This window comes from Manis javanica, chromosome 17, assembly GCF_040802235.1.
Source record: "Manis javanica isolate MJ-LG chromosome 17, MJ_LKY, whole genome shotgun sequence".
NCBI lineage: Eukaryota > Metazoa > Chordata > Mammalia > Pholidota > Manidae > Manis > Manis javanica.
Window position 1 is genome coordinate 46,965,747 of NC_133172.1, and position 25,579 is coordinate 46,991,325.

A 25,579-nucleotide genomic window follows, 5' to 3' on the forward strand; every position below is an offset into this window, starting at 1 on the left:
AAAATCAAACAAATATTCATATTTGACCTGATTGTTTATAGTTCATAATGTGTGATCAAAACTGAAAGTTTCTGTGACTGCCCTTGTACTGTTCACCATGTAAGAACTTATACACCATGTAAGAAGTTGTTCGTTGTGCTTCAGAAGATCCGAGACTGATGAGAATTAGACTTGGGGTGGATTAATGATTGTGCATTGAGTCCCCTGTACAGAATTTTATTGTTAACTGTTAACAACCATTTGATCAATAAATATGAGAGATGCCCTCTCAAAAAAAAAAAAAAAAACACAGCATGAATGAATTTCAAATGCATTATACTAGCTGAAAGACAAGTCTCAAAAGTCTCCGTACTCTGATTCCATTTATATGACATTCTGGAAAAGATAAAACTATAGTGACGGAAAGCAGCTGAGTGATTATCAAGGACTGGGTATGACAAAAGAGAATGAGCAAGTTTTGTGGGTTGATGAACTGTTCTGTATCCTAACTGTGGTTGTGGTTACATGAATGTAAATATGTGATAAAACTCATAGAACTGTACACCAAAAAAAGTCAATTTTACCATATTTTAACAAAAATAGACTACATGGAGACCAACAACATCTTTGACATGAGCCCAGACCTCCATAGCTCAAACTTGTCAGTTTCTTATGCTCTTAGAAACAAAACAGTGTGTTCTCCCTTAGCAGATTTTTTTTCTTGTTGGCTTAATTCAAAACCATGACATGACAAACTGTAACTAGCTTTTAAGTGCTGTTTTTCCAGATTCAAAATAGAGAATAAAAGCCTTCAATTTTGCCACTCAGTCATGAAACAAAAATAACCTAAAGAAAGAAACAGATCAATTTCCAAAAGGGCAACCAAAAAAGCAAGACAGAGTCTACTGGATAGGACCAACCAGTCTACAGCATGATGAAGCATAATGCTCAGACAACAGCTGTATACTTAAGACATGTGTACTTTTCTGAATGTACACTGTATTTCCATGAAAAGTTCTTAATAATGTGAATCTACGTTTATAACTCCAAAGAAACACTCTGTGCCATAGCCAAAAGCAAGTTATAGAAAAACATGCACAAGACCCCATTTGTACAAGTGTGCACATACAGGAACAAAGTCCAAAATAACATATACCTGTTAATGCAAGTTCTCTCCAGCTGATGAGAATACTGCTGACTTTCTTCTTCCTTTTCCCCCAGTCTGATTTTTTTTGGAACAACAGACACAAATATTTTTATGATCCGAAAATAAGTTTTCTATTTTGGAAAATAACATTGAAGTTAAAAATGTGATATTTAAATTATAGATCAATTTATGTATGACTTAGACTGTGCACTCCTTGACATAAAAGAGCTTTGTAAACCCTCACATAGTAGCAATTCCCAAAAGACGCTTTACCAGATGTGTGGCTGGAGAATTAATAGAAATATGGAAGACTTCACAAGAGAAGTGGTACTCTCTCTGCATCTCTGAGTAAAGAGTAGGGAAGGAATCAGGCAAGCAGCAAAGGTGTTCCGATGGAAGGAGGCCTGTGAGTGATGAAGAGGCAGGATGGATCCCGACACAGACGAAGCAGGCGAGTGATCTAGGGGGAGACCAGGAGGTTTGGAAGAGGTGGGAGGGAAAGGGCAGAGCTGAAGCAAAGGCTTGTGATGGAAGAGAGTAACAGTAGTTTCAAAGGAAAAGATCAGTGTGCTCACTGCTGCCTCTGAGCACTAACTATTCCATCTCTCTCCTCTGCCTAGCATTTCCCACCCAAGAGAAGCAACCCCACATTCTTCCTTGCACAGGGGTGTCATGCCAGGCACCTGAGAGCACAAGGCGAGTGCGCACCTAAGGGCAGACAGCCCATGGGCTGACCAGGTACGTCTAATTTGTCCTGGCTGGGAAAGCTCCACCCAAATAGAGACAGTGGTAATCAGGCCAACTGGACACTCTCTGAAATTAACAACTGTCAGCAAGTTAGTGTTAGACAGCAGACAGACCTGGAATGAACACATTTAAAACATAGTTACTTAAATAAATTAAATAACCTATCAGAATATATTGATAACACGTACAAATATATCTCTATCAGAAAAAACACCTGCAACTTGGCTGAGCATTCTTTTATGATTCCTCTGACCTTTTAAGAGTTGCTTTTTGGGTTTTGCTATCATTTACAGAAAATACCAAAGTGTACACACCACAGAGTCTGAATGTTGTCCTGTACTTTTGTGCAGCTACTTAACAGTGAAATGTGGTTTATTCCACAGGGCCTCTTAATTAATATCACATTCTTTACAGCAAGAGATTACGTTTCCCACTGCAAACAAGTCAGACAGCAATGCTTTTAACATACTTCTCCTTGAAATCTACCTACTTTAAAAGTGTTTCCTCAGCCAGTAACTACCTTCCTTTGTCATGGTTTTCAGCCTCCACCTGGGACCTGGACCAGACTCGCTCCTGGGAGTCTTTCAGGTCCTTGGCCACCTGAGACAGACACAATACCATATGCTGCGCTCCACTGGGGGGGCCATGGTCCCTGGGCAACCCCCTCAACCAGTTTTGCCCCCAAGGTCTCAGACCAAGGCAGTCAGTGCTCATAAGACCCTGCCAGACAAGCCTGAGGGACAGATCCCCCTCCATAACAGGCCCAGCTGGCAGAGGATGGAGCACCCGGCTGGCCTCAGGTTAGAATGAGGAGCTGGACAGAGGCCACTCCTCTTTCAGATGTGATTAGGTCACAGTTCAGTCTGTGAAGGGAGGTCATGGGCCCTTTGTGGGCTGGACCAGGCAGCCAGAAAGAAAAACTGAGTCCCGCTGAATGAAGCGCTGACTCAAGTAAAACCCCCGAGATTCATGAGACCACTTCTTGGTCCTCCCAAGTTTCCTCCAAGGCCTGGCTTACCTGGTTCTGCAGAAAAACCAAAGGAAGCCATGTGCTGTTCCTGGCAACTCAGAGCTGACCAACACTGCAGGGAAAGGCCCGGCCTTGCACAAAGGTCCCTCAGTGCACACACCCAGACAGGAACTCCCACAGCAGAAGCTGGACCAGGTTATCTGTACCAACTCTACTACACATCACACATTATCAGTTGTTTCAAAGATGTCCTAATGATAATTTAGGTACTGAGATTCAAAGTTTTTAATTTCCACAACATGGGAGCTCCTATAGAAATGAGTCAGCATCTTCTCTGTATTCGTTCATTCAGTCATGCGATACTGAATACATCATCATCTACATGCCTCAGAGAACCACATAAAATGCTCTAAGGCCCTGCACATGCTTATTAACTCAAAACAAGTCTATTTAAAATACTGTATTGGAAAATTGCATTTGAAGCTTGTATTTTTGTTTTATTTGGTCTTATTTTAAAATATACTCTCCTATCCTATCATAGCTAAGCCATCTCTCTAAAATAAGTTTCCCAATTAAGTAAAGAAGACATAAGCTGCTCCGTACACACCTTTGTGCTAGTCAGAAACAGATTTCAGTCTGGATGGGAGCTTGGCTTGACAAAAGGAGCACAAATTAAATATGGCACCCCCTCTGGGCTGATGAATTGGGAATAGTCAACTCCCAGTGGATGCTGCCCAGCCCAGGGCATGTGCCTTGCCAAGCGGAGCAGGGAGGCTGGATGTCAGCCTCACTTGCCTTCTCTGCTACACCCACTGTGCAGTGTATAACCTGCCCAACTGTAGCTTTGGACATCAGAAATTCAGAGCACGATGTTGGGGACTTTCTTTCTCCTGTAACATTGTTGAGTCGATCTGGCTAAATCACTGTACTTGGTAGGTCTTAATGATCTGTGTACAAAGTGTTAAGAAATTTACTGTTATAAATGGGTAGACTTTTTTTCTAATTCTTTAAACTTTGTTTTCATTTATACTGATCTGGTCTGAGACATATGGTAGGTTTTTATAGTACATTAAAAAAAAAAATCTACCAGTCTCCTACACAACTCTGTGGCGCTAGACACAGAGAAAAGGCTCCACAAACTACTGGCCCTACTAGGCTCCCCCAGGCTTCCCTCAACGTGGCAATTGGTCATTTTTGTGGGCTTTATTCTCTAACTGGCTTGGTGGCAGCCCCCAGGCCCTCAAAGTCCCAGACCAACAGCTGCAGCTTTTCCAAAGCACCTTCTACTGAAGGTGAGGCAGCACCTAGTGAAGGTGAGGCATGCAGTGTCTCCAAATTCACCTTTGAGCACCACAATACTGGTAACCTCATCACCACCTCCACCATCACACACTTCTGGACCTGCAAACAACCACGTGAAGGTATTCTTCTCACAGGTAGGGGTCTTTTCCTTAGTTCCAGCTCCAAAACCACACTCTAAAAGAATATAGGCCAATTTTGCTGGTAAATTATCCTGATCTAATTTATTATCAGAGAAATCAAGGAGCTAAAAGGCAACTTTAACCTACCAACCTCAGGGTTTTGTTAAAATCCAAACTTTGAGGCTCCCAAGTCAGCTGTCCATCACAGTACTTTCACTTGGGCAATTTGCCTAGGCTGGTTAAATATCTGCACTATAAACAGAATATTACAGGCAAAGACTTGATTTGTCATAAAGTCGAACAATGCAGGGGTAAGGGGCGTCAATCCCCACACAGTCGAAAAATCCACATGTATTTGACTCTCTCAAAACATACCTATTAATAGCCTACTGTTCTTTGAATTTTCCTTTGAATAGGCTGAAACATCTTACTGGTTCTCTCACTAATAAAATCTTTTATATTTGTATGAGAGTCATGATTTTATCTTTTAAAATTTGTCCTTTAACACCCATAAGCAAGGTAAAGCTCAAATGGGTGCCGATATTCTGTAGAGCTACTCTGAGGGGAAAAAAGATTCCAGAGGTCAATAATTCTTCCCACCCCAAATACTTTGAAGTCTGCTGGCTCACAAAAATGGGAGGATAATCAAGCCTCGATCTCTATCCCTCTATCCCTCCTCCACCAGCAAACACTGTCTCCAGCTTCCTCATGACTTTCACTGGCTCTGATCTTAGCAATTCTTAAATGTCACTGATAATCCAAGGAGCCAGAAAAGAAGGCTGAGGGGCCTCCCTTTATAATGAAACCATTACCTCTCTGGACTCGGACAGATGTGACCCATCTTTTGTGCAAAAATTAGGAACCAGAAAGGCATTCAAGGCTGACAGACACACCAGGAGCAGTGCCACAGAAGAGGGGAAATAGAAGTACACTAAATACTTGCAGGATGGAAAGGAAAGTGATGTTGGAACAGTACTCGTAATTGACCTAATGGATGCAAAAGCACACACAAAGTGGGGTTCCAGGTGTGGTCTCTGCAAGCTCCTTGCACAACTTCCCACTTACCAGCTGTGGGGACCCTGAATGAGTTTTGACCTCAATAAGCCTCTGTTTCTTCATCTGTAAACTTTCTGCCTCATAGGATTGCTCTGAGCATTAAATGAGATAACACATGTAAAACACACTTAAGCAGTCTGGCACATAGTAAATGCACAATAAAGTTAGCTTCAGTATTTTTTTTGACTGAGAAATTAATTTAAGGTAATGTAAAATAGAAACAAAGAATATAATAAAACATAATTTGCCTCCTCTTAACTCCCATTTGTCATGTCCTTTCCAACCCCATTACTGAAAGATCAGTAGGGTCTTTGTTTCTCACCTGAATTACTCAGTCTCTTACCAGGCCTTGATGCTATTATCTCATCCTTCTTAAAGCCATTTCTCACACCCTCTAACACTGCAATACCTAACAGAAATATCCAAGCACAGAAGTAATTCTAATTTTCTAACAGCCATAGTTTAAAAACAGTTGAAATTAATTTTAGTAGTATATTTTATTTATCCCAGGAGATCTAAAATATTATTTCAACATTGTAACCAATATAAAAAATTGAGGTATTTTACTTTTCTATCACAGGTTCAAAATCTCGCACCTATTTAATACTTATGCACATCTCGATTTGTACTAGCCACATTATAAGTGCTCAACAGCCTCAGCTTTAACTGATTCCTATCTCTTTTAAGAAAATCTGAATTCATTAGTGCTTTCCTACCTGGGTTTGCCCTCATTCCCCCATTCCTCCTCACCTCCATACCTTTGCCTGATGAACCATACACACCTGGTTCACCTCCTTAGCCATCCCCTTTCCTGGACTTGCCCTTGACTCCTCCCAGCTCCTAATATATTCCTTCTCCCCAGGTCACACCACACCTCATGCCAGGCACTGCCCATTCGACACTCAACAAGTAAATGTGCCCGTTTCCCACAGGGTCTTCCTTGCCAAGCCCAGTGTCCCCAGACTCTGTTAAAGCACTTGGCTCTGCTAATAAGAACAATCTGTGTACTTTCTTCACCCCATGCCAAACCCTCACCCTCAAGTGGACTGTGAGCCTCTTGGAGGCAGGGATTTTTTCTGTCCTATTTATGTATGTCTAACAGCACCCAGCCGAGGCATTCACACACATAAAAAGTATAGATTTTTTTAAAGGGAGAGAACATGTTCAAACTTTCACCAACATCTAGCTACTGATGCTGATTTAATTCTAAGGTTATTTAGCCAACTCTTAATCTCAAATTATATACATATATAGGGTTTGGAACAAAGAGGATTGAGAAAGGAGGCAAGCTATGGAAGCTACTACATCTGGAAGAGCCATTGTTCCTGAGGTTTGTTTGTTTTGTTTTTTTCATTGGCACAAAAGTCTTTTAGCCTTAAACTGTTTTTCATAGCCGTGCTGGAATAAACGGGAAACCACAAAAATGAAGGCTTCCAGTGCGCCAGTCATCGAATTGTAGTGGCAGGAGAGAAACCATCCAAAACTATCCACATTTGATTCAATTCTGAACAACTTAAGTACATATTAACCTGTTTAATTCCTAAATTTAACCAGTCATTTGAAATGTTCCAGACTATAGTATTTCCTACAGCACTCTCCAGCCTCCAGAAGATCAAGACCTCCTTTCTCAGGCCCCTTGGAACGGCAGTTCTTTTATTTTAATCAGAGAGTTTTATAAAAACAACCACTTGGACCCTCAGCCTCCATCCCAACTTTTCTCTTTATACAGTTAAGTGCCTACTCTGAGGGTTCTCAAAGGATACTGGCGTGGCAGATTCTGAGCAACCCTCTCTCCCAACGTGTTAATCAGAAAGCAGACAACTTCAATAATAATTACAGAATCCATGGTTTTCATTTTACACTTTCCTAAGCAAAAAGCTTGGCAAAGCCTCTTCTGGTTTCCCCAACTTTGACAAAAATCTGTCTCCTAAGCAAAAGCTTCTGTTTCCCAGTAGCAGTAGATTCTCTTAAAACTCACAGTTAAAGAAAAAGAATTACAATGGCATTTTATGTCCATACTTTCTCCCCAATATTTTCCACTTAGAACAGACTCCAGAAGTTTATTTATAAATGTTATTTCTCCCTTGCAGATCCCATGTATTCAGATAATCTGACCTTACAAACTACTTTAAGTAATAATGCATTCTTTCCCCTCTCTTTTGTAAAAACAGATCTTGTAGTCAGCTGCTTCTTCAGTGGCTCACTCTGTGCCGGGAGATACAGCAGGGAACTGAACACACACTGCCCCTGCTCTCAAGGAGTTGACATTCTAGTCGGGTGGTAAATACTATGAAGAAAAATAAAGTAGGGTGAGGGCAATAAGGAGTGGAGACAAGTGAGTGCCCAACTTTAGGTAGGGTGGCCAGGGAAGGTCTCTTTGGAGCAGAACAGAAGAACAGTAGTTCTGAAGAACAGAGCTAAGTGATATTTTTAGGAAGGGTGGGGAACGGGGTATGGAGGAATAAACCTCAAGTGCAAAGACTCTGAGGTGAAACAGGAATATGCTACTCAACGTGATAAAGCTTCTGATCAACATGACATAACCAGTACCACAAATTTCCAGTCAAAAAAGAAACCAGACTTATTCTGTTTAATGCCTTTATATTAGACTTTGTGAAATACAATTAGTACCCAGCCTCTCAGTCTCTCAATTCCCCTCTGGAAACCAGCAACAGACCCACCACTTTATGTGTGGAGACAAGGCCACACACGAGAGGTGTTGAGATGAGTGCTAGGCCCCCTTTTAAGTGAGAATTTTTCACACAAAGATCCTGCCCATCAAGAAGTTTAACTGCTTAAAAATAAGATACTTTCCAAATACTAAAAAAGTAAGATTTTCTCCCCGAAGGAGGTGTCATCTGAATTTTGTACCTTTCCACTCAGCTGTCCCTTCTGCAGCCAGCGGTAAGCCTGCTCCAAGCCCTGGACCATTTTCAACTGAGCCTTTGGAAGTTTAAACTGGCTCCTTTGCTCCTCACCACCACACAAGATGCAGAGGCCACCCCTTTGGCCAGGGGTGCCTTGTCCTTATTCTCTACCTCTCCCAGTCTATTCTTCCTCCTTCTGGGTCCTCTGAAAGTCCCACCTTACTAATGAATTCAAATCCCAGCTCATCTCTTGCACACATGGCCTGTCTCTGAGGAAGAGTCTCATTTTCCAAACAAAAATATCAGGACACACTGTCAGTAGGTAGGCACTTGTTACATGAATCACTGCAATTTCAATGCTTGGAATATTTTATAATTTAAAGTAAAATACTTTTTAAAACTTAAGATGCACTTATACATGGTTTGATGAGCAGTATAAGGAAACGGGGGCTGTCTGGGAAAATTTAGGATCTGGGATCAGTCACAGGCCTTTGCTGCTCTATTCTCTAACAACTTGATTTTCCAAAGAAATCTGACATCATTCTACAAAAGGATGTGAAGGCTACTTCCAAGAATAAAGATAAAGAGGCAGTGACAGCAGCTGTGTGTTGAAAGCCAGAATGCTGGCATTTCCAGGTAACTTCAACAGCTCAGAGAGCTAACAGGACCATCATGAGAAATAATCAGACTCGGCTACCATACAGACCTCGTCCTTTAAAGGGGTGTCACATATACACCGTAGCTTAGTATACCCAGAACCAGACTGAAGCTGGAAATATGCCTTTCTTGAGCACCCAGGCAGGCAACCATTCCACTAGATGGGAGAGCATCGTGGACTTGGCAGGGCACATACACTCCAGAATTAGAAAGGCTCCCCTTGCTTTCTAATCAAAAACAGAGGTCTTCCAGGGCTGTCAAGAATAAATTAATTTGACCCTGGGACCCAGGAGGGGCCAGAAAGTCTTACTGAGCTCACCATTCCCTAATAATAAGTACTTGTGTGTGAGCACACTGGAGACTTGGAATACACTGAAATTTTCAGGTATGTTACAGAAACAAATGCTGACCAAGTCCATAAGCTTTTAAATATTCAGAAATGTAATGGTATTGCCCTTTGATCTAGTAAAAGAACTCCTTGAAATTCAACAAAAAATAACAACTCAAAAAAAAAAAAAGAAAAACACAGGACATTTACTGAAGCATTCTTCTAAATAGCAAAAAAATTAGAAACCATGATCTCAGGCAGCCTTTGAAAAAAAACAGTTCCAAAGATCTTTGTATTTGTATCTGTCATACTAAGACTTTTCTCCCCTCATTTCTTTTAATGCTAAAATTTTTATTGGGATATAACTGACTAACATTGTATTATATAACATACTGAGATATAATTGACTAACATTGTATTATATAACATACATAATATATAACTAATAATATATTAATTTCAGGTGTACATATTTGTACATATTGTGAAATGATAACAATAAGTCTAGTTAATATCCATCACCACACAGTTAGTTCTCTTCTGATGACAACTTTCAAGATTTACTCTCTTAACTTTCAAATATATAATATAGTATTAACTATAGTTACCATGCTATAGTACATTAAATCCCCAATGTTTTAACTAATAAAATATGGGTAAATTCCTTTCAAATGGAAGAAATTTTGCCATTAGCAAAATAAATTAAGCACCTGCTTTTTGTAGAAGGCTTGTTTTTTACAGGAAAATGTATTGAAAACATTTTTAAGCCTCAAGTTTCAAGAGGTCTGTATGACCTAAATCGTTCTCCCCAAGGGTCTCCAATTTACAAAGTAAGGAAAGTAATAAAAGGCCAATTAAAGATTACAGCCAGTATACTAGCTTTAAGGCTAATGTATACTAAGACGGAGCTAATAACTGCTAACATTTTAGTAATTTTTGAATAGAAGATATTTACATGTGGTATACAATTCAAAATGTATGAAAAGGCACACAATGGAAACTAAGTCTCCCACCTGGGCCTCAGACACCCCAATTCCCAAATTGTATCATTCCAGAGACATTCCATAGGGCCAAGTTTGTATGACTTTGTAAGACACTTTGCTAAAGACTCTGTATTGAGGCCTCATCTGGGTTGATAGATAAATCAGCCCCAATTTACAAGTGAGACCTGCTTGTGTCCTGACATGATCAAACAACTAGCCCAAAGTCTCATGGTGACTAGAAATAAAGTCCACACTTTCAGAACCCAAAGTTCATACTCTTGGAACCTATTATCCCCATCCCATCCTCCCCCAACACACACATACACACACCCCTAAATGAAGGCGACTTCATGTTATGCTGTTCCCTCTGTCACAAACACTCTTCCACCAACCTCTGCCATCTCTTTGCCAGGCTAACTTTCCAAACAAAGTTTAGAATCAGTTTGTCCCTTATCTAAAAAATCTTGCTGGAATTTTGGGATTATACAAATCAATTTGTGAAGAACTGATATTGTAACTATGTTGAGTCTTACGTTCCATGAACGTCGTATGTGTGTCTACTTACTTGGGTTGTCTTTAACTTCTTCAGTGTTTGTAGTATTCAGTATGCAGATCTTGTACATGTTTTATTAGGTTTATACCTAATAATTCCATTGTTTTCATAGCTATTATAATTAACAGTTGTTTCTTAATTTCCGTTTCCAATGATTCATTGCTGGGATACAGATACATAATTGATTTTGTATGTTGACCTTGCATCTTGCAAACTTGCTAATTTATGAGTCCTAACTCACTTGTTAGTCCTAGGAGCTTTTTTATAGATTCCCTTGGGACTGTCTACATAAACAATCATGCCATCTGTGAACACGGACAGTTCTTTCTTTCCAATCTGTATGCCTTCTATTTATTTTTCTTGCATGACTAGCACTTGGAATATGATGCTGAATATCAGTGGTGAGAGAGGTGGTCACTGCTTTGATCCCCACCTTAGAGGGAAACCATTCATTCTTTCAATACTAAGTACAGTGTTAGCTGTTCGCTAGATGCCCCTTTTTGGGGGTTGAGGAAATTCCCTTCTCAGTTTGCTGGCAGCATTTATCATGAATGAATGCTGAATTTGTCAAATGTTTTTTTCTGCATCCATTGACATAACCATGTGTTTTTTATTCTTTAAGCCGCTCATATATTGGGTTTCATCTATTGATTTTGGAAAACTGAATCAGCCTTTTGTTCCTGAGATAAATCACCATTGCTTAAAGTATGCTATCCTTTTTACATAATATTGCTGGATTTGATTTCCCAGTGTTTCGTTGAGGACTTTTTTGTGTTTTTGAGTTCGTGAGAATGATTGGTCTATAGTATTCTTTCCTTGAACTCTATTTGTCTGGTTTTGTAAAAGACAAAAAAACTATATATTCTTCTGAGTCCCTGGATGATAACCTTACTGTTTTTAACTATCATAAAATTTTAAAAGTGGTTTTAACTTTGCTTTCCCATTAGAATTTGGTTCTAAATCCTTGACCAAGAAGACAACTTACAAAGATAACAATAATCTTTCCAGGGGAAAATGAGACTGTTTTTTAAGGAGCCACTGTAAGGTAGATGTGAGACTCCAAGGCAGTGAAACCTGCCACTGCACCTCCCATCCACCATCTGCCTGCCCCCACCCTGCCCCTGCACATCCCGCAAAGGGCAGGAAAGGTGAGGACTGTACTGTCTTGAGATAAAAGACTGACAAGATTTCCATCAAATAAAAGACATGTTATTACTCAACCTTGAAATGCAAATACTCACAGTTGTCTTTGAGTTACCTAAAAAGCATCCACCAAGATTTAACCCCTTCATTCTTACAACTCCTAAAATGCTCAGCCATTTCTACCCACATTCTACTATGGCGGATGCCAAGGCTAGAAACAGTTAAGAGATTTCAAGATCAGCAGACCTAAAATTTGATTTTAAACATCTCTTACCCAACTTTGTTATAAAAGGTCCTGAGCCATGGCAATGCAATACCAAAAAGTCAGTCGGGGATCGGGGGACGCAAGTACGCATCTGCGATATAATGAATTATAAGAAATACATATTCGGTCATTCATTATGACCAAACACATTTCTCAGCTGCATTTTATCTTCATCCACACGAATGAAAGCACTGCAGAACCTTAAAGGTGAAATGGCTGTCTTGTCATGCTAATGAGACCTTTGGACCCCACCCAAGGGCGGGGCTGGAGGTTGAATCAGCCAATGCCCAATGATATAGTTAATCACGACTATGCAGTGAAGCCCCCACAAAAACCCAGGAGAACGTACTTCTCTCTTGGATCCTGTTTCTCTGCTGGAGGGAGTCTCTACACTTGGGGAACCAGAACGTTTCCATGTGCTACTGAGCTAGGAGGCCCCAAACTCCAGGAAGACAGAAGCTCCTTTATTTGGGACCTTGCCCTGTGTATCTCTTCATCTGGCTGTTAACTTGTATCCTTTATGGTATCCTTTATTAAACTAGTAAATATAAGTGTCTTCCTGAGTTCTGAGAGCTGCTCTAACAAATTAATTGGACCTAAGGGGGAGGTCGCTGGAACCTCTAATCTGTAGTCCTCTGGTCAGAAGCACAGGTAGCAGCCTAGGACTTGTGACCAGCATCTGGAGTGGGGGTGGAGGGCAGTCTTGTAGGATGAAGCCCTTAACCTGAGGAATCTACTGCTGTCTCCAAGCAGATAGACAGTCAGATTTGAGTTCGTGGACACCCTGCTGGTGTTCAAGAATTGCTTGGTGGTGTGCGTGGAAAGCCCCCTCCCACCCACAACACACACATACTGGAATTGGGTCCAAGAACCCGAAAGGAGTTTTACTACTGCTATATACTATTGCTGTGTAGAAGAAAAAACAGTATCTAAACCAAAAGGGCTTCCTGAGGGGTCTTTTTGGAACTAAATGATAACTGCTCTCGGCAATTTAGAGAAGTGGGCAGGTCTGCTGGGTGACAAGCAGGGCACAAGGGCGCTGCACACCTGCACAACAGCCACTGAGAACTAAATCCCTGTCAGTCTCACCTCGGCACAGAAGTCACCCAAGAGGTTGCCAGGTTGTCCAAAGACCACAAAAATGCCACAGGCCTCAAAGACTCCTGCTCTGCTGCATGAAACAGCTCAAAGGCAGTGAAGAGCACATTCTGAAACCAGACTGCCTGGGTTCAAATTCCACACTACCGCCCACTAGTCACGTGACCTTAAATGAGTTACAACCTCTACGCTTCAAGTTTTTTGTCCATAAAATGGGAGCAACAACTGCAGAGTAAACACGCACTAAATTATGTCTGTTACTCAGCAAGTTACATCCAATCCAGGCCCTGTCCTCCTCTAACACTGTCCTTAAGTCATGGTATATGTGACAGTATGCCTTCCCCGAGACACTACACCCCCGGTGCAAAACTCTGCTTTCAACCAGTTGACAGGAAAAAAACACACATACAAACAAATAAATAAACAAGCAAAAGGTCTAACTTAACTATTTCAATAAATGATGTCTGGGAGCTAAAAACCCATAAGCAACAATCCACATTCACAAAAAGGAAGAAGGCATTTAAATCAATAGCTTAAACCAACTTTTTTCCATAAAAAGTACATCTTTATTATTTGATATACCACAGGAGACATTCTCCCCAACCAAGAGATAGATATGAGTTTCATATTCCAAATATATAAGCTATGAAAATGCACTGATTAATTTTCATATTTCAGATTACTGTAAAAAAAATCCATTTAAAATATAAACTTAACTTTCAAATCACTAGAAAGTAAACTAACTTTAATTCAAATATATAATTATAATTTTGGAGTGGCATTTTCACCAAGCTCAAGAAACAGAAAATATTTAGCAACAATTACTAACTTTTATTACACACTAAGTGCCTAATAAACTAGTACTAATTTCTACATACTACCTTATTCTCTTACTCTTTTGAGTAAGGTATAGGCTCATTTTACAGAAAACCTCAGCTTTGAGTTTGACCATTAATGGTGCTGATAGAAAACTAATTGGTAGCACCTGTGTGAGCCTTTAACACTAAAATGATCTAGAAAGGTAAGTCTCGAACACTGATGTGCATGTGAGTCACCTGAGGATTCTTGTTAAACTGCAGATGGATTCAGAAGGTCTGGCATGAAGCCTCTGAGTCTGCATTTCTAACAAGCTCTCAAGTGCTGACAGTGCTGCTGTTCTAGGGACCCCAGCTGTAGCAGCAAGGACCTTCAGGTTGCAACTGGCCATTATCCATAAAAAAAGAGTCTGTAAAAACTAAAATGGATGAAAATCAAAATTTCCTCAAAAACAGTAAGTTAATTAATTATGAGGTCCAATGTGATAATTAGAACTTATCCGCATTTCTTGATGGGATCCTGAGCTTTGTAACATCTTAGAAATATCTTCATAATGACTTCTTGTTTAAATTTAGAGTCCAATTTCTTGGAGTTTTGTGAGGGGGGATTCCCCCTAAAAACCCTTATTTTTATCAAGTCTGAGAAGCCAAGTACATGGAAGACTATTTCAAGTTCCTATACTGTTCTGCAGCACCCTTCCTTCACTTGCCCATGTACAACCTCTTGCTGTTGAAATTCTAGAGATTAGACAATGGCAGAGGTAGGTGGCAGAGGTAGTACAACTACAGCAAGGTGGCCCCTAACCAAAACGCATCAGTGACTGGCTTCCATTTCTGGCCTTCCATGACAAAGTTCCAGCAATGAGGTGATAATGAACGTTTTATAGAAACTACTGGATGTCCATTCTTTTACCAGATCGTTTGAGTGGCAAGTTCTATTTACTTTCAAAAATCCACATAATAAGCAAAGCAAGGTATTTAATGAGGCCCCTACACCACCTGTGTCCAAGTTCACGCCCTGTTCCTCTATATTCATTTCTGATGATCTGTGCTATCATCAAACACTGGCAGGCAGGCTACCTCTTTAAACAGCTACACCTATACCCCACCACACCCCATCCTCTTTGCTAACAGCAATGCCTAACTACAGAACCAGCAAATTTCTGAGAACATTCCAGCTTACCAGATAAGGTCAGTTTAAAATCCTACAGAGGGATAACCTGCTCCACTTGTCTTTCCTTCAAGACCTTCAAAAATACCCTCCAGAATAAGCCCTTCACCCAATCCAGAAATCAAACAAGTCTATGATTCTGCAATTTACAAACACTGAGACCTTTATTTAAAGAGCGTCCACATATTATTCCCAAGGAATATTTATCTATGTACTCCAGTAAGCACAAGAAGCCTAATGCTAGAAAAAAACAAAATGCACATATATTGCGGCTCTGTGCAAATGGCTTCTATGGCTAAAAAGCCTATAAAGTTGTGCTGCCCAGCCTCAAAGGCAGGCCTATCTGTGAGGGGGTATATCACGGCACATATTTTTTCTGACATGGAGCGCACCCTGTTCAAAACAGCCAAGCAACTACTCAGGCCTGTTAGAAAACCACAGAAGAGGGGCAGAGCTGACAGGCCCCTGCCCTGAACACCCTAGAAGCTAAAAATAAGAATTCTGAGAACGGAGCTCTACTACAGACAAGTCCAACAGAAAGTTCTCTGTTTCTCTTACCTCTAAAACTGGCTGCCCTCCCAGAGTGATTTAACTCTGGGTACCAGTTGGGGAATGCCAGCCACTGTGCTGGGGCGGAGGATTCAGGGATGCGGGTTTTGTCTTCTAGGTTGATTAGGAGTCAAAAGCTCTTAAGGATAAACTGGAGACTTTGCAGGCAGATCTGGGCTGCCCCGCTGCATCTAGACTACATGCCTCCATTCAACAAACATTTATTGAACGGCTACCATATGCCCGGGAGGAAAAACAAGCCACAGTCCCCAGTGTTTTGAGTAAAGACAGACAAGGACCGTCAGGAGCGGTGGAGGTTTTGCGGGCCCCGAAAACATGCCACAAGTTGCTATGACCACAGTACCCAGGGGACGGCATGACCCCGTGACAGGCTGCGCGTACCACCAAGCCCAAAAATGCAACAGGCTCACAGCGAAGGAGGGAGTGGACAGGCAGGCCCAGGGGGGCAGGTGTTCGTGTAGGAGACGCACACCTGAGGTGGCAGGGCTGATGGGGCCAGGGGCCCCCAGGGGAGACAGAAGGGCGGCCCGGGGACCCCACGAGGGAGAACGGGTGCTACGAACAGGGGTCTGGCCCGGCAGGCGGGTGCGCGGCGGAGACCGGCCGGGCCTGCGCCCCCGAAGCGGGAGCGGGGAGAGAAGGCTAGGCCGCCCGCCCGCACCTGGGGCCCCGCCCGGCACCTACCACTTGGGCGACCTTGAGGCAGCCGAGTGCGCTGCGCAGGTAGTCGAGGTCGCAGCGCAGGCCGGCCAGCCCGCGGCGCTGGCTCACCGGCTCGGTGGTGGGCTGGTACGGGCTGCTGGCGCCCGAGATCATGGAGGTGCTCGAGGCCTCACCCTCGAAGCCGTCCAGCTCCTCGCCGCTCCGCATGCTGCCGCCTGGCCCGGGCCGCCTCGCGCGGCCGGAGCCGGGAGCTGGCGGTCTCAGCGCGGCCACCGCATCGCCGCGGCCGCCTCCCGCCTGACCGCCCGCGGCCCGCCCCACCGCCGCCTCCTCAGCGCCCGCCGCCTGGCTGCGGCCGCGGCTCAGTCCGCTGGCGCTCGGCTCCCGTCGCCTCGGCTGCGGAAAGGAAGGGAGGCGGGAACGGGCGGAGAGGGAAGGAGCTGGGGACCGGCGCGGCGGGCCGGGAGTGGGCGGAGCAAACGCCCGCCCGCCAGCCGCTCGGAGGCGCTCCGCTGCTCCGGCGACGCAGGGTGGTTGCCCGCGCGGCCGGGCCTGGGGGGCGGAGCGGGGCGGGGCGGGGCGCGGTCTTCTCGGGCCCCGCCCCTCACCTGAGCGCGCGCTGGGGGCCCGCGCCGTGGCTCCGCGCTCGGCGGTCTTGCTTCGAGCGCGGGTACCGGGAGGAACAAGGGTCGAGAAGAGGGTAGAGGGGCACCTAGGGGACATGGAGTTGATTTCTCAGGGCGCTACCTCAGTTTCTCCTCTGGAGGCAGTGGGGTCCTCTGCAGGTGGGCTCCGGGACTTTCCGGTGACGACCAAGATGGGCTGTGCGACCCTCGTGCTGAGAGCAGTGCATGGCCCTGGGTGGGCCTGACTCGGAGTGTTTGATCAGAGAGTGTTAGGTGGACTCCCACACAGGGCGCTTTGCAACAAACCAGTTCTGGGGCCAGGGGCCGAGAGGGGCAAGGGTGAGGGAGTTGGGGTGAGGGGGCGGTCATTAAGTGCCACATCTGCAGAACCGACACACGGTAAAAATTTATGATTAACTCCCAATGTAAGTTCTGGATCCACGGGCCTGACCGAGGAGGGGCGCTAGCGCACAGTAGACCCTCAGTAACTGACGTTAGTTTCCTCTTAGCTGAAAAGGTTTTAGGATCTCTGTCTAATAATCAAGTCAGGTTAAGATTTTTGCACTAAAGGGCATTAATTAGGGACTAATTCGCAATGCAAGTGTGAAGGCTAGTTTTAAACTTAAGTAAAACATTGACTTTCTAAGAATTGTCGCCATGGTATTGAACTAATCCACACCACAAATATCGAGAGCTTCCCATGGTCTAGGCGTGGAGCAAGGCACTTGTTCCCATTTTACAGAAGAATGGACTGACTCCACAGTAGTAGTAGCTTGTCTCGGGCAACATTAGTTGGTGGGCAGAGCTCAGATTCCAAATTTTCTCACTACGTAATGTTGCCTAATATATAATTCAGATAAACTTGTGAACTCTACGCTGAGAAGCAGTGAATACCATAACTAAGGAGATTTCAATTTAAAAGAGCTCTTACCTTTTTGGTTACCAAAGACAGGAAAGGCAATGACTCTAAAATACCCCATTTGAACAACAAACATTTTCTGGGCACATATTATGTGCTAAGTATATGTTAGGAACTAGAAATAGACTGCTAGTCAAAGATGACTGTTTGGATGTAGGCTCTAGCCTCTGCTCTCTCCCAAAATCCCAGTGAAATAACAGTTACAGGGATTAATTTTTTTAAGGGAATAAACCCACTGGGACAAAGAATGGGAAAGAAAGGAGACAATGGCAACAAAATGTTGGAAGCAGAAGAGCAAATGGGCAAGTGGTAACTGACTTAGCAGATCCAAGAAAGCTAAACCCTAAGCTGACAGGAGGAGAGGCTGAAATGCAACCTCAGGTACATCACATAACAACAATGGGCTCTGAAATGGACAGCATGGAGCACATCTAGAAGTGGGGATGGAGGCAGGAACAAAAAAAAAAAGATCAATTTAAGAAGCAGTTGGATCCCTGGTTCCCCTCTCATGCCCAAGACTGGAGTTTTAGTCTCTGCAGAAGATAAAACAGAAAGTCTCTTAGCTCTAGGGAGAAGTAGGTACAACTGAGGGCAGTGGTGCCTACTGAAAATTATATATATATACATATATGTATATGTATATATATATATATGTATCTCTTTGGTTATTAAATAATATAAAAGCAAAAAAAGTAAAAGCTCAATATGACAGTTAATGAAAACCTCACAGGAAATAGAGCCAAAAGACAAAAAGATGGAAAATGAGAGAATAAGAAAATTATAGGAAGAATCCAAGAGAATAATAGAATACTAAGACTTCCATAAGGTTAGAACAGAGAAAACGGAGGGAAGAAAATATAAAATAATAATTCAATAACATTTTCCAGAACCAGAGGACATGAGTGTTTTGGATTTGAAGGACCCACCAGTGCGCAGCACAGTGAATGAACACTGATCCACGCCCAGGCACATCAGACCAGCAGGGCAAGGAGAAGATTCTGGAGTTTGCAGAGAGGAACTGAACAGGTTTCATTATAAAGAATCATAAATCAAAAGACTTCAGACTTTTCCACAGCAACTTTGGGAGCTACAGGGAAAAGCAAACTTAGATATCCTGAGGAAAATAATTCCTCCCCTACAGAGGTCTGGTTCCAGCTGGAGTATCCATCAGGTATGAGGGTTGATGAAAGACTTAGACACGCAAAGAAAGATTCCCTCTGTCTCTTTCTCAGGAGGCTCCTGGAAGAGAACAGAACAAGGATTTAAACCAAAGAAAGCACAGGACACAGGATTCAGGAAAAGGTGGGTGCAGCCTAGAGAGAGGTGATAAGGAAAGTTTTGAGATAGATTAGTTATAAATGTATAGAAAACTAAGCAAAGATGCATAGATATCTATTAACTGCAGGGAAAATAAAATGACGTATAGAAAAGGAGAAGTATGGTCAATCACATGGCTCAGCTGTGAATAATATATGCATAATTATAAAGTAAACAGTGGATGCTGATCTAACTCAAAGTATGTAACCATATACGGAGGAGAGGATGGGGGACAGGATGTGTGCACGTGTAACTGGGGAAAGAGAGGGTGTACAAGGGACCTAAATACTCACCATCCATTGTGGGAGATCAGTAGATGCTTAAAACTAAAAGAAAAATCAAGAGGAGGTAGTATATGCATGTTAACTAATACAAAGGTAAATACAAAAATAATCAGCTAAAGGTTTTAAAATGTTGCCTCTGGGGAGCAGGAAATGTGAGCATATAACATTAATAAAAGCTACATTAAAAACAAATTTTTAAAAAGGAACTTGAGAGTTAGTGTGAACAAGGCAAATACAGTGCCCTGCCAGCATGGACATGGAGAACAAGTACTGAAACCAGTAAATACAACAGAGCATGTGCTGAGTATTGTTCATGAATTTCCAGCAAGGATCTAATTGAGTCTGTGGATCAGAATTTCATCTGAGATTTAAAGTACACACACACAGCAGTTAGCTAGGCAAAGTAAGGTTTGGTGGAAGAGTGTTTTGGGAAGAAGGAACAACACGTGCAAAGGTCCAGAGACAAGCAAAAGCAAAGCACAGTGAAGAGGCTCAAGTGCTGAATTCAAGGGGAGGAGGACCGGCAGACAAGACCTGAAGCTGAAAGGTAGCTTTGGGCAGAGGCTTGTGGGCCAAGAGAGACAGTGGACTCTGAACAGAAGAGTGTTTACTAAGCAGGAGAGTGGGCACTGAGCACTGACTTAGAATGTTCTCTCTGGCTTCATCAAGGGAGATGGATTAAGTGGAAGCAAGATTGGAGGCTTCCCTCCAGTACTTACTAACTGTTCCCTATTCTTGGACACTAGCCTAAGTTTATTTTTAGTTCCAGGGACAGCCTCAAAATCTTTACTTCTGGTTTTTAACAGAAGTTCACAGACTTCCAAAGGATGTTGTTGGGAATCCCACATAGGAATTATAGATAAAATTTGGTATTTTGATGACTTTTCCAGTGTTAAATTGTAGTACATCGTAAGTCTGTGCTTCCAGGTATGCACAAGTGCTGAAGTCAAAATGAGGACAATAAATGATAGAAAGGTGGGCAGCTCGTGGGCAGACCCCTGGGTTTCAAGATCTGGTCCACACATCCAGGGCTGACTCAAGACAACCAGACTCAGAAGAGACTGATGAATAAGCCAGATGCTACTTTATTAACTGTTGCTTGTGGGTAGACTCTGCCAGCAACCGTAAGGCTGATTTTTATCTCAGTCCCTGAATTCATCCTGAAAAAGCTGCTTAGAGTATTTCATCCTTAGATATGGGCTGTTTCCCTGGGATGGTTCACCTGGATTAGGCCTGGCCTCTTTCCTAGCCCCTCACCCTCTCTAACCCAGGGCTCGGCTCTCCTCAGAGCAACCACCTCCAGGTCTGGGGGCCTCCTTACTTTAGCCCCATCTCCACAAGCACACTGATGCCATGGACTTATGGGAAGTCCTCACCTCAAAAGCATTGGTCCTATAAAGATTTTAGATTTTAAATTCCATGAAGAGCTGGGAGCAAAACCCTTTCTCAAATGGTGGTCCTTCTGTGCTCTGTCGCTAGAGGCAGTACCTAATAATGGTGAGGAGAGGGGGTTTGCCTTTCACCTCATTTCTTATTGAGACCTCTCCCCAGTACATCCCCCTGAGTGCTGGGGGTGGGGTAGTTTTCCTGTAACTTCAACTAAGCAATCAATCTAATGTACTACTTTTAATAAGCTCAGTAATTAGCAGGAGCCCTAGAGACTTCCTATCTCAAACAGGAAAACAGTGGTGAAGTAGAACATTTCAAGCATAAAGCTTACAGTGGGAAGACTAAGTTTATTATTATCAATTATTAATATTAAGCAAGAACCGACACTCAAGAAAATCTGATGTTTAATGTTACAAGACTAACAAATTAGTTTGAAATGATTCTACTTTTAAAAGGCTTTTCAAAGAAAAATACACATATAAATTCCTTATGTCTGAAGGATTAGACACAAAGATGTAAAAATAAACAACCCTTTTTGTGCAAGAAGCAGATGCCCCTGCCCTTTGTGGGGGGCACCAACTGGACCCCTCCAGCAGTGTTCCCATGCGCCTGGAGGAAGGCTGGGGCCAGGGTGAATTCCAGGCCAAGAAGTTCAAGGGTTAGCATTAACTGCTGCTTCTGAAAATACTTATCCCTTCAGCCAGAAAAATGCTCTCCAAGTCTTCTCTAAAAATAGTGCTCACTGGGATTTTCCAGTTTGACATTCCTTTCGGTTCCTATGACAGAGGACAACCAGAGCCAATTCATCTGCACCCCTTCCTGGAACCTCCAGTGGAATCCCACCCTCCATGGGACCCCAGTTTGCAGTTCCTGCTACTTCCAAATCCTGTGGGCACTTGATGATTCAGGGGACAATTCACCTGCTCAGCAGCTGCCTTGTGTCTCACTGGTTGCCCTCCACCTTCTCTTCCCAAAGCAGAGGAAGGGGAATGGTTTTCTAGGGAAGAAGGTGGTTAAGTGTGGCTATAAAGCAATGTGGGCAGGGCCTTCACTTACCTCCAGTAGCTATGGCCACACCGAGCTAGCCTGTGTGCCTCTGGGAGCAGCTGAGGTAGTAGCCAGGAGGTGACTTATATAAACCAAACATTTGCTGATGGCCCGCCCCTGTGTGCAGGCACTGGGCCAAATGCTGGGACCTCAAGACTCTTGCAAAAGAACTGTGGGGTATTAACTGTGCAACCATAGTGGACATTCCTGCTTCTGTCCGGCCAGCATCCATCTCCCTGTTTCTGGGGCTGCTCCTCTTCTACTCCAATACTCACCTCCCTGGTGAGCTCACCCAGGAAACCAATATCAGTCATGGTTCCCTTCCACCTTAGATTGGCTCAGACTGGGCATGGACCTGAGTTGAACCAACGAGAATCCTAACCTTGGATTTGTCTCTCTTGAATGCAGGGGTTCACACTTCAATGTGCACGGGAATCACCTCCTCCAAGAGCCTGGAGCTTATTAGGCCTATGGTGAGGGGCAGGAATCTGATGCTTTAAGTATCTCTAGGACTGCAAGGCTAGTATGATTGACTGGGGAGCAAAGTGACAGGGAGAGTTTCAAGAAGCTAATCTGGGTCTTGAAGACTAGGTAGGAGTTCACACAGCAGCATGTGATCGTACCGAACGCTTCTGCCTTCTTGCTTGGCATATATGACCCCAGGCTCTCCTGATTTTCCTCCTGCCTCTCTGGTTGCTCTTTTCAGTCATATTTATAGTTTTGGCCCCTGAAGTTCAGTGTTTCTTAGGGTACTAGCTTCATGTCCTTTCCTGTGACTCCAGACCTTTCTCCTGAGCAACAGCCACTTGGATCCAGCTGCCTGTAAGACATTACCCTTGGGTGTCCTGAAGTCCATAAGGCCAAACATAATTCATAATATCACCTGCTGACCACCCCCAACACCCTAAAATGAAAACACCTATTCTTTTATGAGGCCAATAGGAGGAGAAGGAAAAGGAGACATTTTAAAGTACATTCCATGTGCCAGACATTGTTCTACCTGGTCTTCATATATTAACTCATTTAATCCTCAGAACAACCCAGTGAGGAGGGCTAACTCCTGGACATCTCTTAGGGCTCAGGCTAGATGTCAGCTTATCCAAGAACACCTTCCTGAATCCCCAGGCTGGGTCAGGTGCTCGTGCGCTGGCTTCTGTGGCCCTTTGCATCAACACATTGATTACACTGTTATGATTCACTGTTTACTCGGCCATCTGCAATCCTTCCAGACCATGAGCTCCAAGAGGGCAAAGCCTCATTTCTCTCTGTTGTGGCCTCTGAGCCTGGCTCATGGCCAGATACAGGGTAGGCAGGCAAGGAACCATTTGTGGAACATAGGATTGTGCTCACGGGCTGTGTAATCTCAGACATTTACCTCTGTGCGCCTGTTTCCTCATCTGCAAATTGTAAAGCGTTTAGAATGGTGTCTGAGACAAAGTAGACACTCAGCAAATGTTTACTCATTTTTGTGGTCATTATTCTGAACAAGGCAAGTGCAAGGCATTCTAAGCAAAGGCCCTGACAGGAAGGCCTGAGAGGTTCAGAAAGAGGAGAGCACTCTGGGTTCTTGTTCAGACAGGGAGGGGTTAAAAGGTATGTGAAGGGCAGGGGCAGGGACAGATGGGCTGCAGATTCTGCAGGCCCCTGCAGTCAGAGACACTGTCAGGGATGCACTTTGCTCTTTAAGCAGGGGACTGACATGATCAGATTTGGGTACAAACAAAAGTATATATGAATGATTCAAAGTGTCACTGCCTCTATAGCAGATGGGTAGTAGAGACTCTGTTACCTTGAATAATGTACAGAGCCCTTTCAAAGAAAAGAGGTCTCAGCTCCCACATCTGTGGATGTCTAGAGGTTTCCAGACCTATTCAGGGAAACCCTAGGGCAAACAGAAATGCCCAAAGAGTTCAGCGAGCCTGATTCTTGGAGCAGTGGCTGGAAGCCCTAGATCTGTGGGCACCTGAACTAAGGACAGTAAAACCTTAGGTAAGTGATCAGAGTGGGCAGGAAAGCATGATGATAGGGTTTGCCAAGGGCAGGGCCTGGGAGTCTAAGGATTACAGGAGTGCATGGTGTGTGAAGTAGTGGTTAAGGAGCATATTTATTAAAGAAGTCCTGGGGGTGGAGAGGTTTTAGGAGCTATTTTCAAAGGCCTGAATGTCACGCCACTTTTGCTCTTTAGCCTGTGTTGTACATGGGCAGACCTGAAGATTGTTTTAATTAAATGCATTTATTTGGAAACAATCTCAAAATTACAAAAAATACAGGACTGTAAGTGCAGCACAAAGAACTGTTTTCTCTGAACTATTTAAAAGTTGCCCGCCTAATACCCCATCACCCCCAAATACTTCAGGGCCTATGTCCTACACCAGAGACATTCTCCTACATCAGAATACAACCCTCAAAGCCAAGAAATTATCAGTGATACCTTACTACCATCTAATCCTCCAGTCCCACTCAGGTGTTGCCAAATGTCCCTATGTCCTGTAACAGAATCCCATAAAGAATCGTGTGTCGCCTTTACCTGACATGTCTCTTTAATCTCCGGACTGGAACTGTTGTTCAGACTCCTCTTGATTTTTACAACTGTCACGCTTTTCAAGATTACAGCCACTTATTTTGCAGAATGTCCCTCAATTTGGGTTTGTCCAATGTTTCCTCAGGATTAAACTCAGATTATATGTTTTTAGCAGACATACCCTAGAAGTGATGTGTTCTTAGTACAGCCTACCAGGTATGTGATTGCTGTTTGCCCTATTTCTAATGGTATTATTCTCTTTGATCATTTGATCAGGCTTGTGTCTACCAGGCTTCTCCACTGTAGGTTGCTCTTTTTTCCCATTGTAATGAACAAACCTGGGATAATTTGAACATCCAAAAAATGTTGATTGTAATGATTATAACCCACTAAATAAATCATACAAATTGAAGTGTTGATGAGGAATGAAATGCTGTTTTTCATTAAATTTTCAATTTATTAATTTATATCAAATATAAATTGGTTTCCAGACCTATTCAGGGAAACCCTGGGACAAACAGAAATGCCCCAAGACTTGTGACTTCCTGTTTTTTGCAATGGGTTATCATTCATTGCAATCACCTTTTTTTTAATGCTCAAACTGTCCCTGATTTGGCCAGTGGGCTCCTGTGTTTTATTGTCATGTTGCCATCGTTCTTTGAGCTCCTTCTTACTTTCTGGCACAGATGTTCCAAGCTCACTTGTACCTTCCCTGCCCCAGCCCTAGAATCAGCCATTTCTCCAAGGAGCCTCGATTTATTTTATTGGAGAATGGTGTTTAGAAACCAAAATCTAGGCACAAGATGTGCTAATTCAGCTATTTCTGCTCCCAGGCCCTCCCAGTGCAAACAGCTAGAGAATATACATATGTATATAAATATACACACAGGCATGGACATATTTACATCTACATAATTCTTGTATCTCTGTATATATATTGGAAACTATGAGTTCACATTGATATCTCCAACTCTAATCCAACATTCTAGTTTTTCTTTCCTTTATGTGTAATTCCCTTTTCTGGCTGTGAGAAAGCTGCTATT

The 25,579-nt window shown here is 43.1% G+C and overlaps 1 protein-coding gene across 1 annotated transcript in view; it reads right to left on the reverse strand.

Annotated features, from left to right (window-relative positions):
• The window catches only part of CMTM4 (CKLF like MARVEL transmembrane domain containing 4), a 76,613-nt gene extending 59,657 nt beyond the window's left edge, over positions 1-16,956 (reverse strand). Inside the window, exon 1 of the mRNA XM_073225896.1 lies at positions 16,455-16,956. Coding sequence (XP_073081997.1) covers positions 16,455-16,640 — 186 coding nt within the window. The 5' untranslated portion in view covers positions 16,641-16,956. The remainder of the gene's footprint in view (positions 1-16,454) is intronic.
• Positions 16,957-25,579: the final 8,623 nt, after the last annotated feature.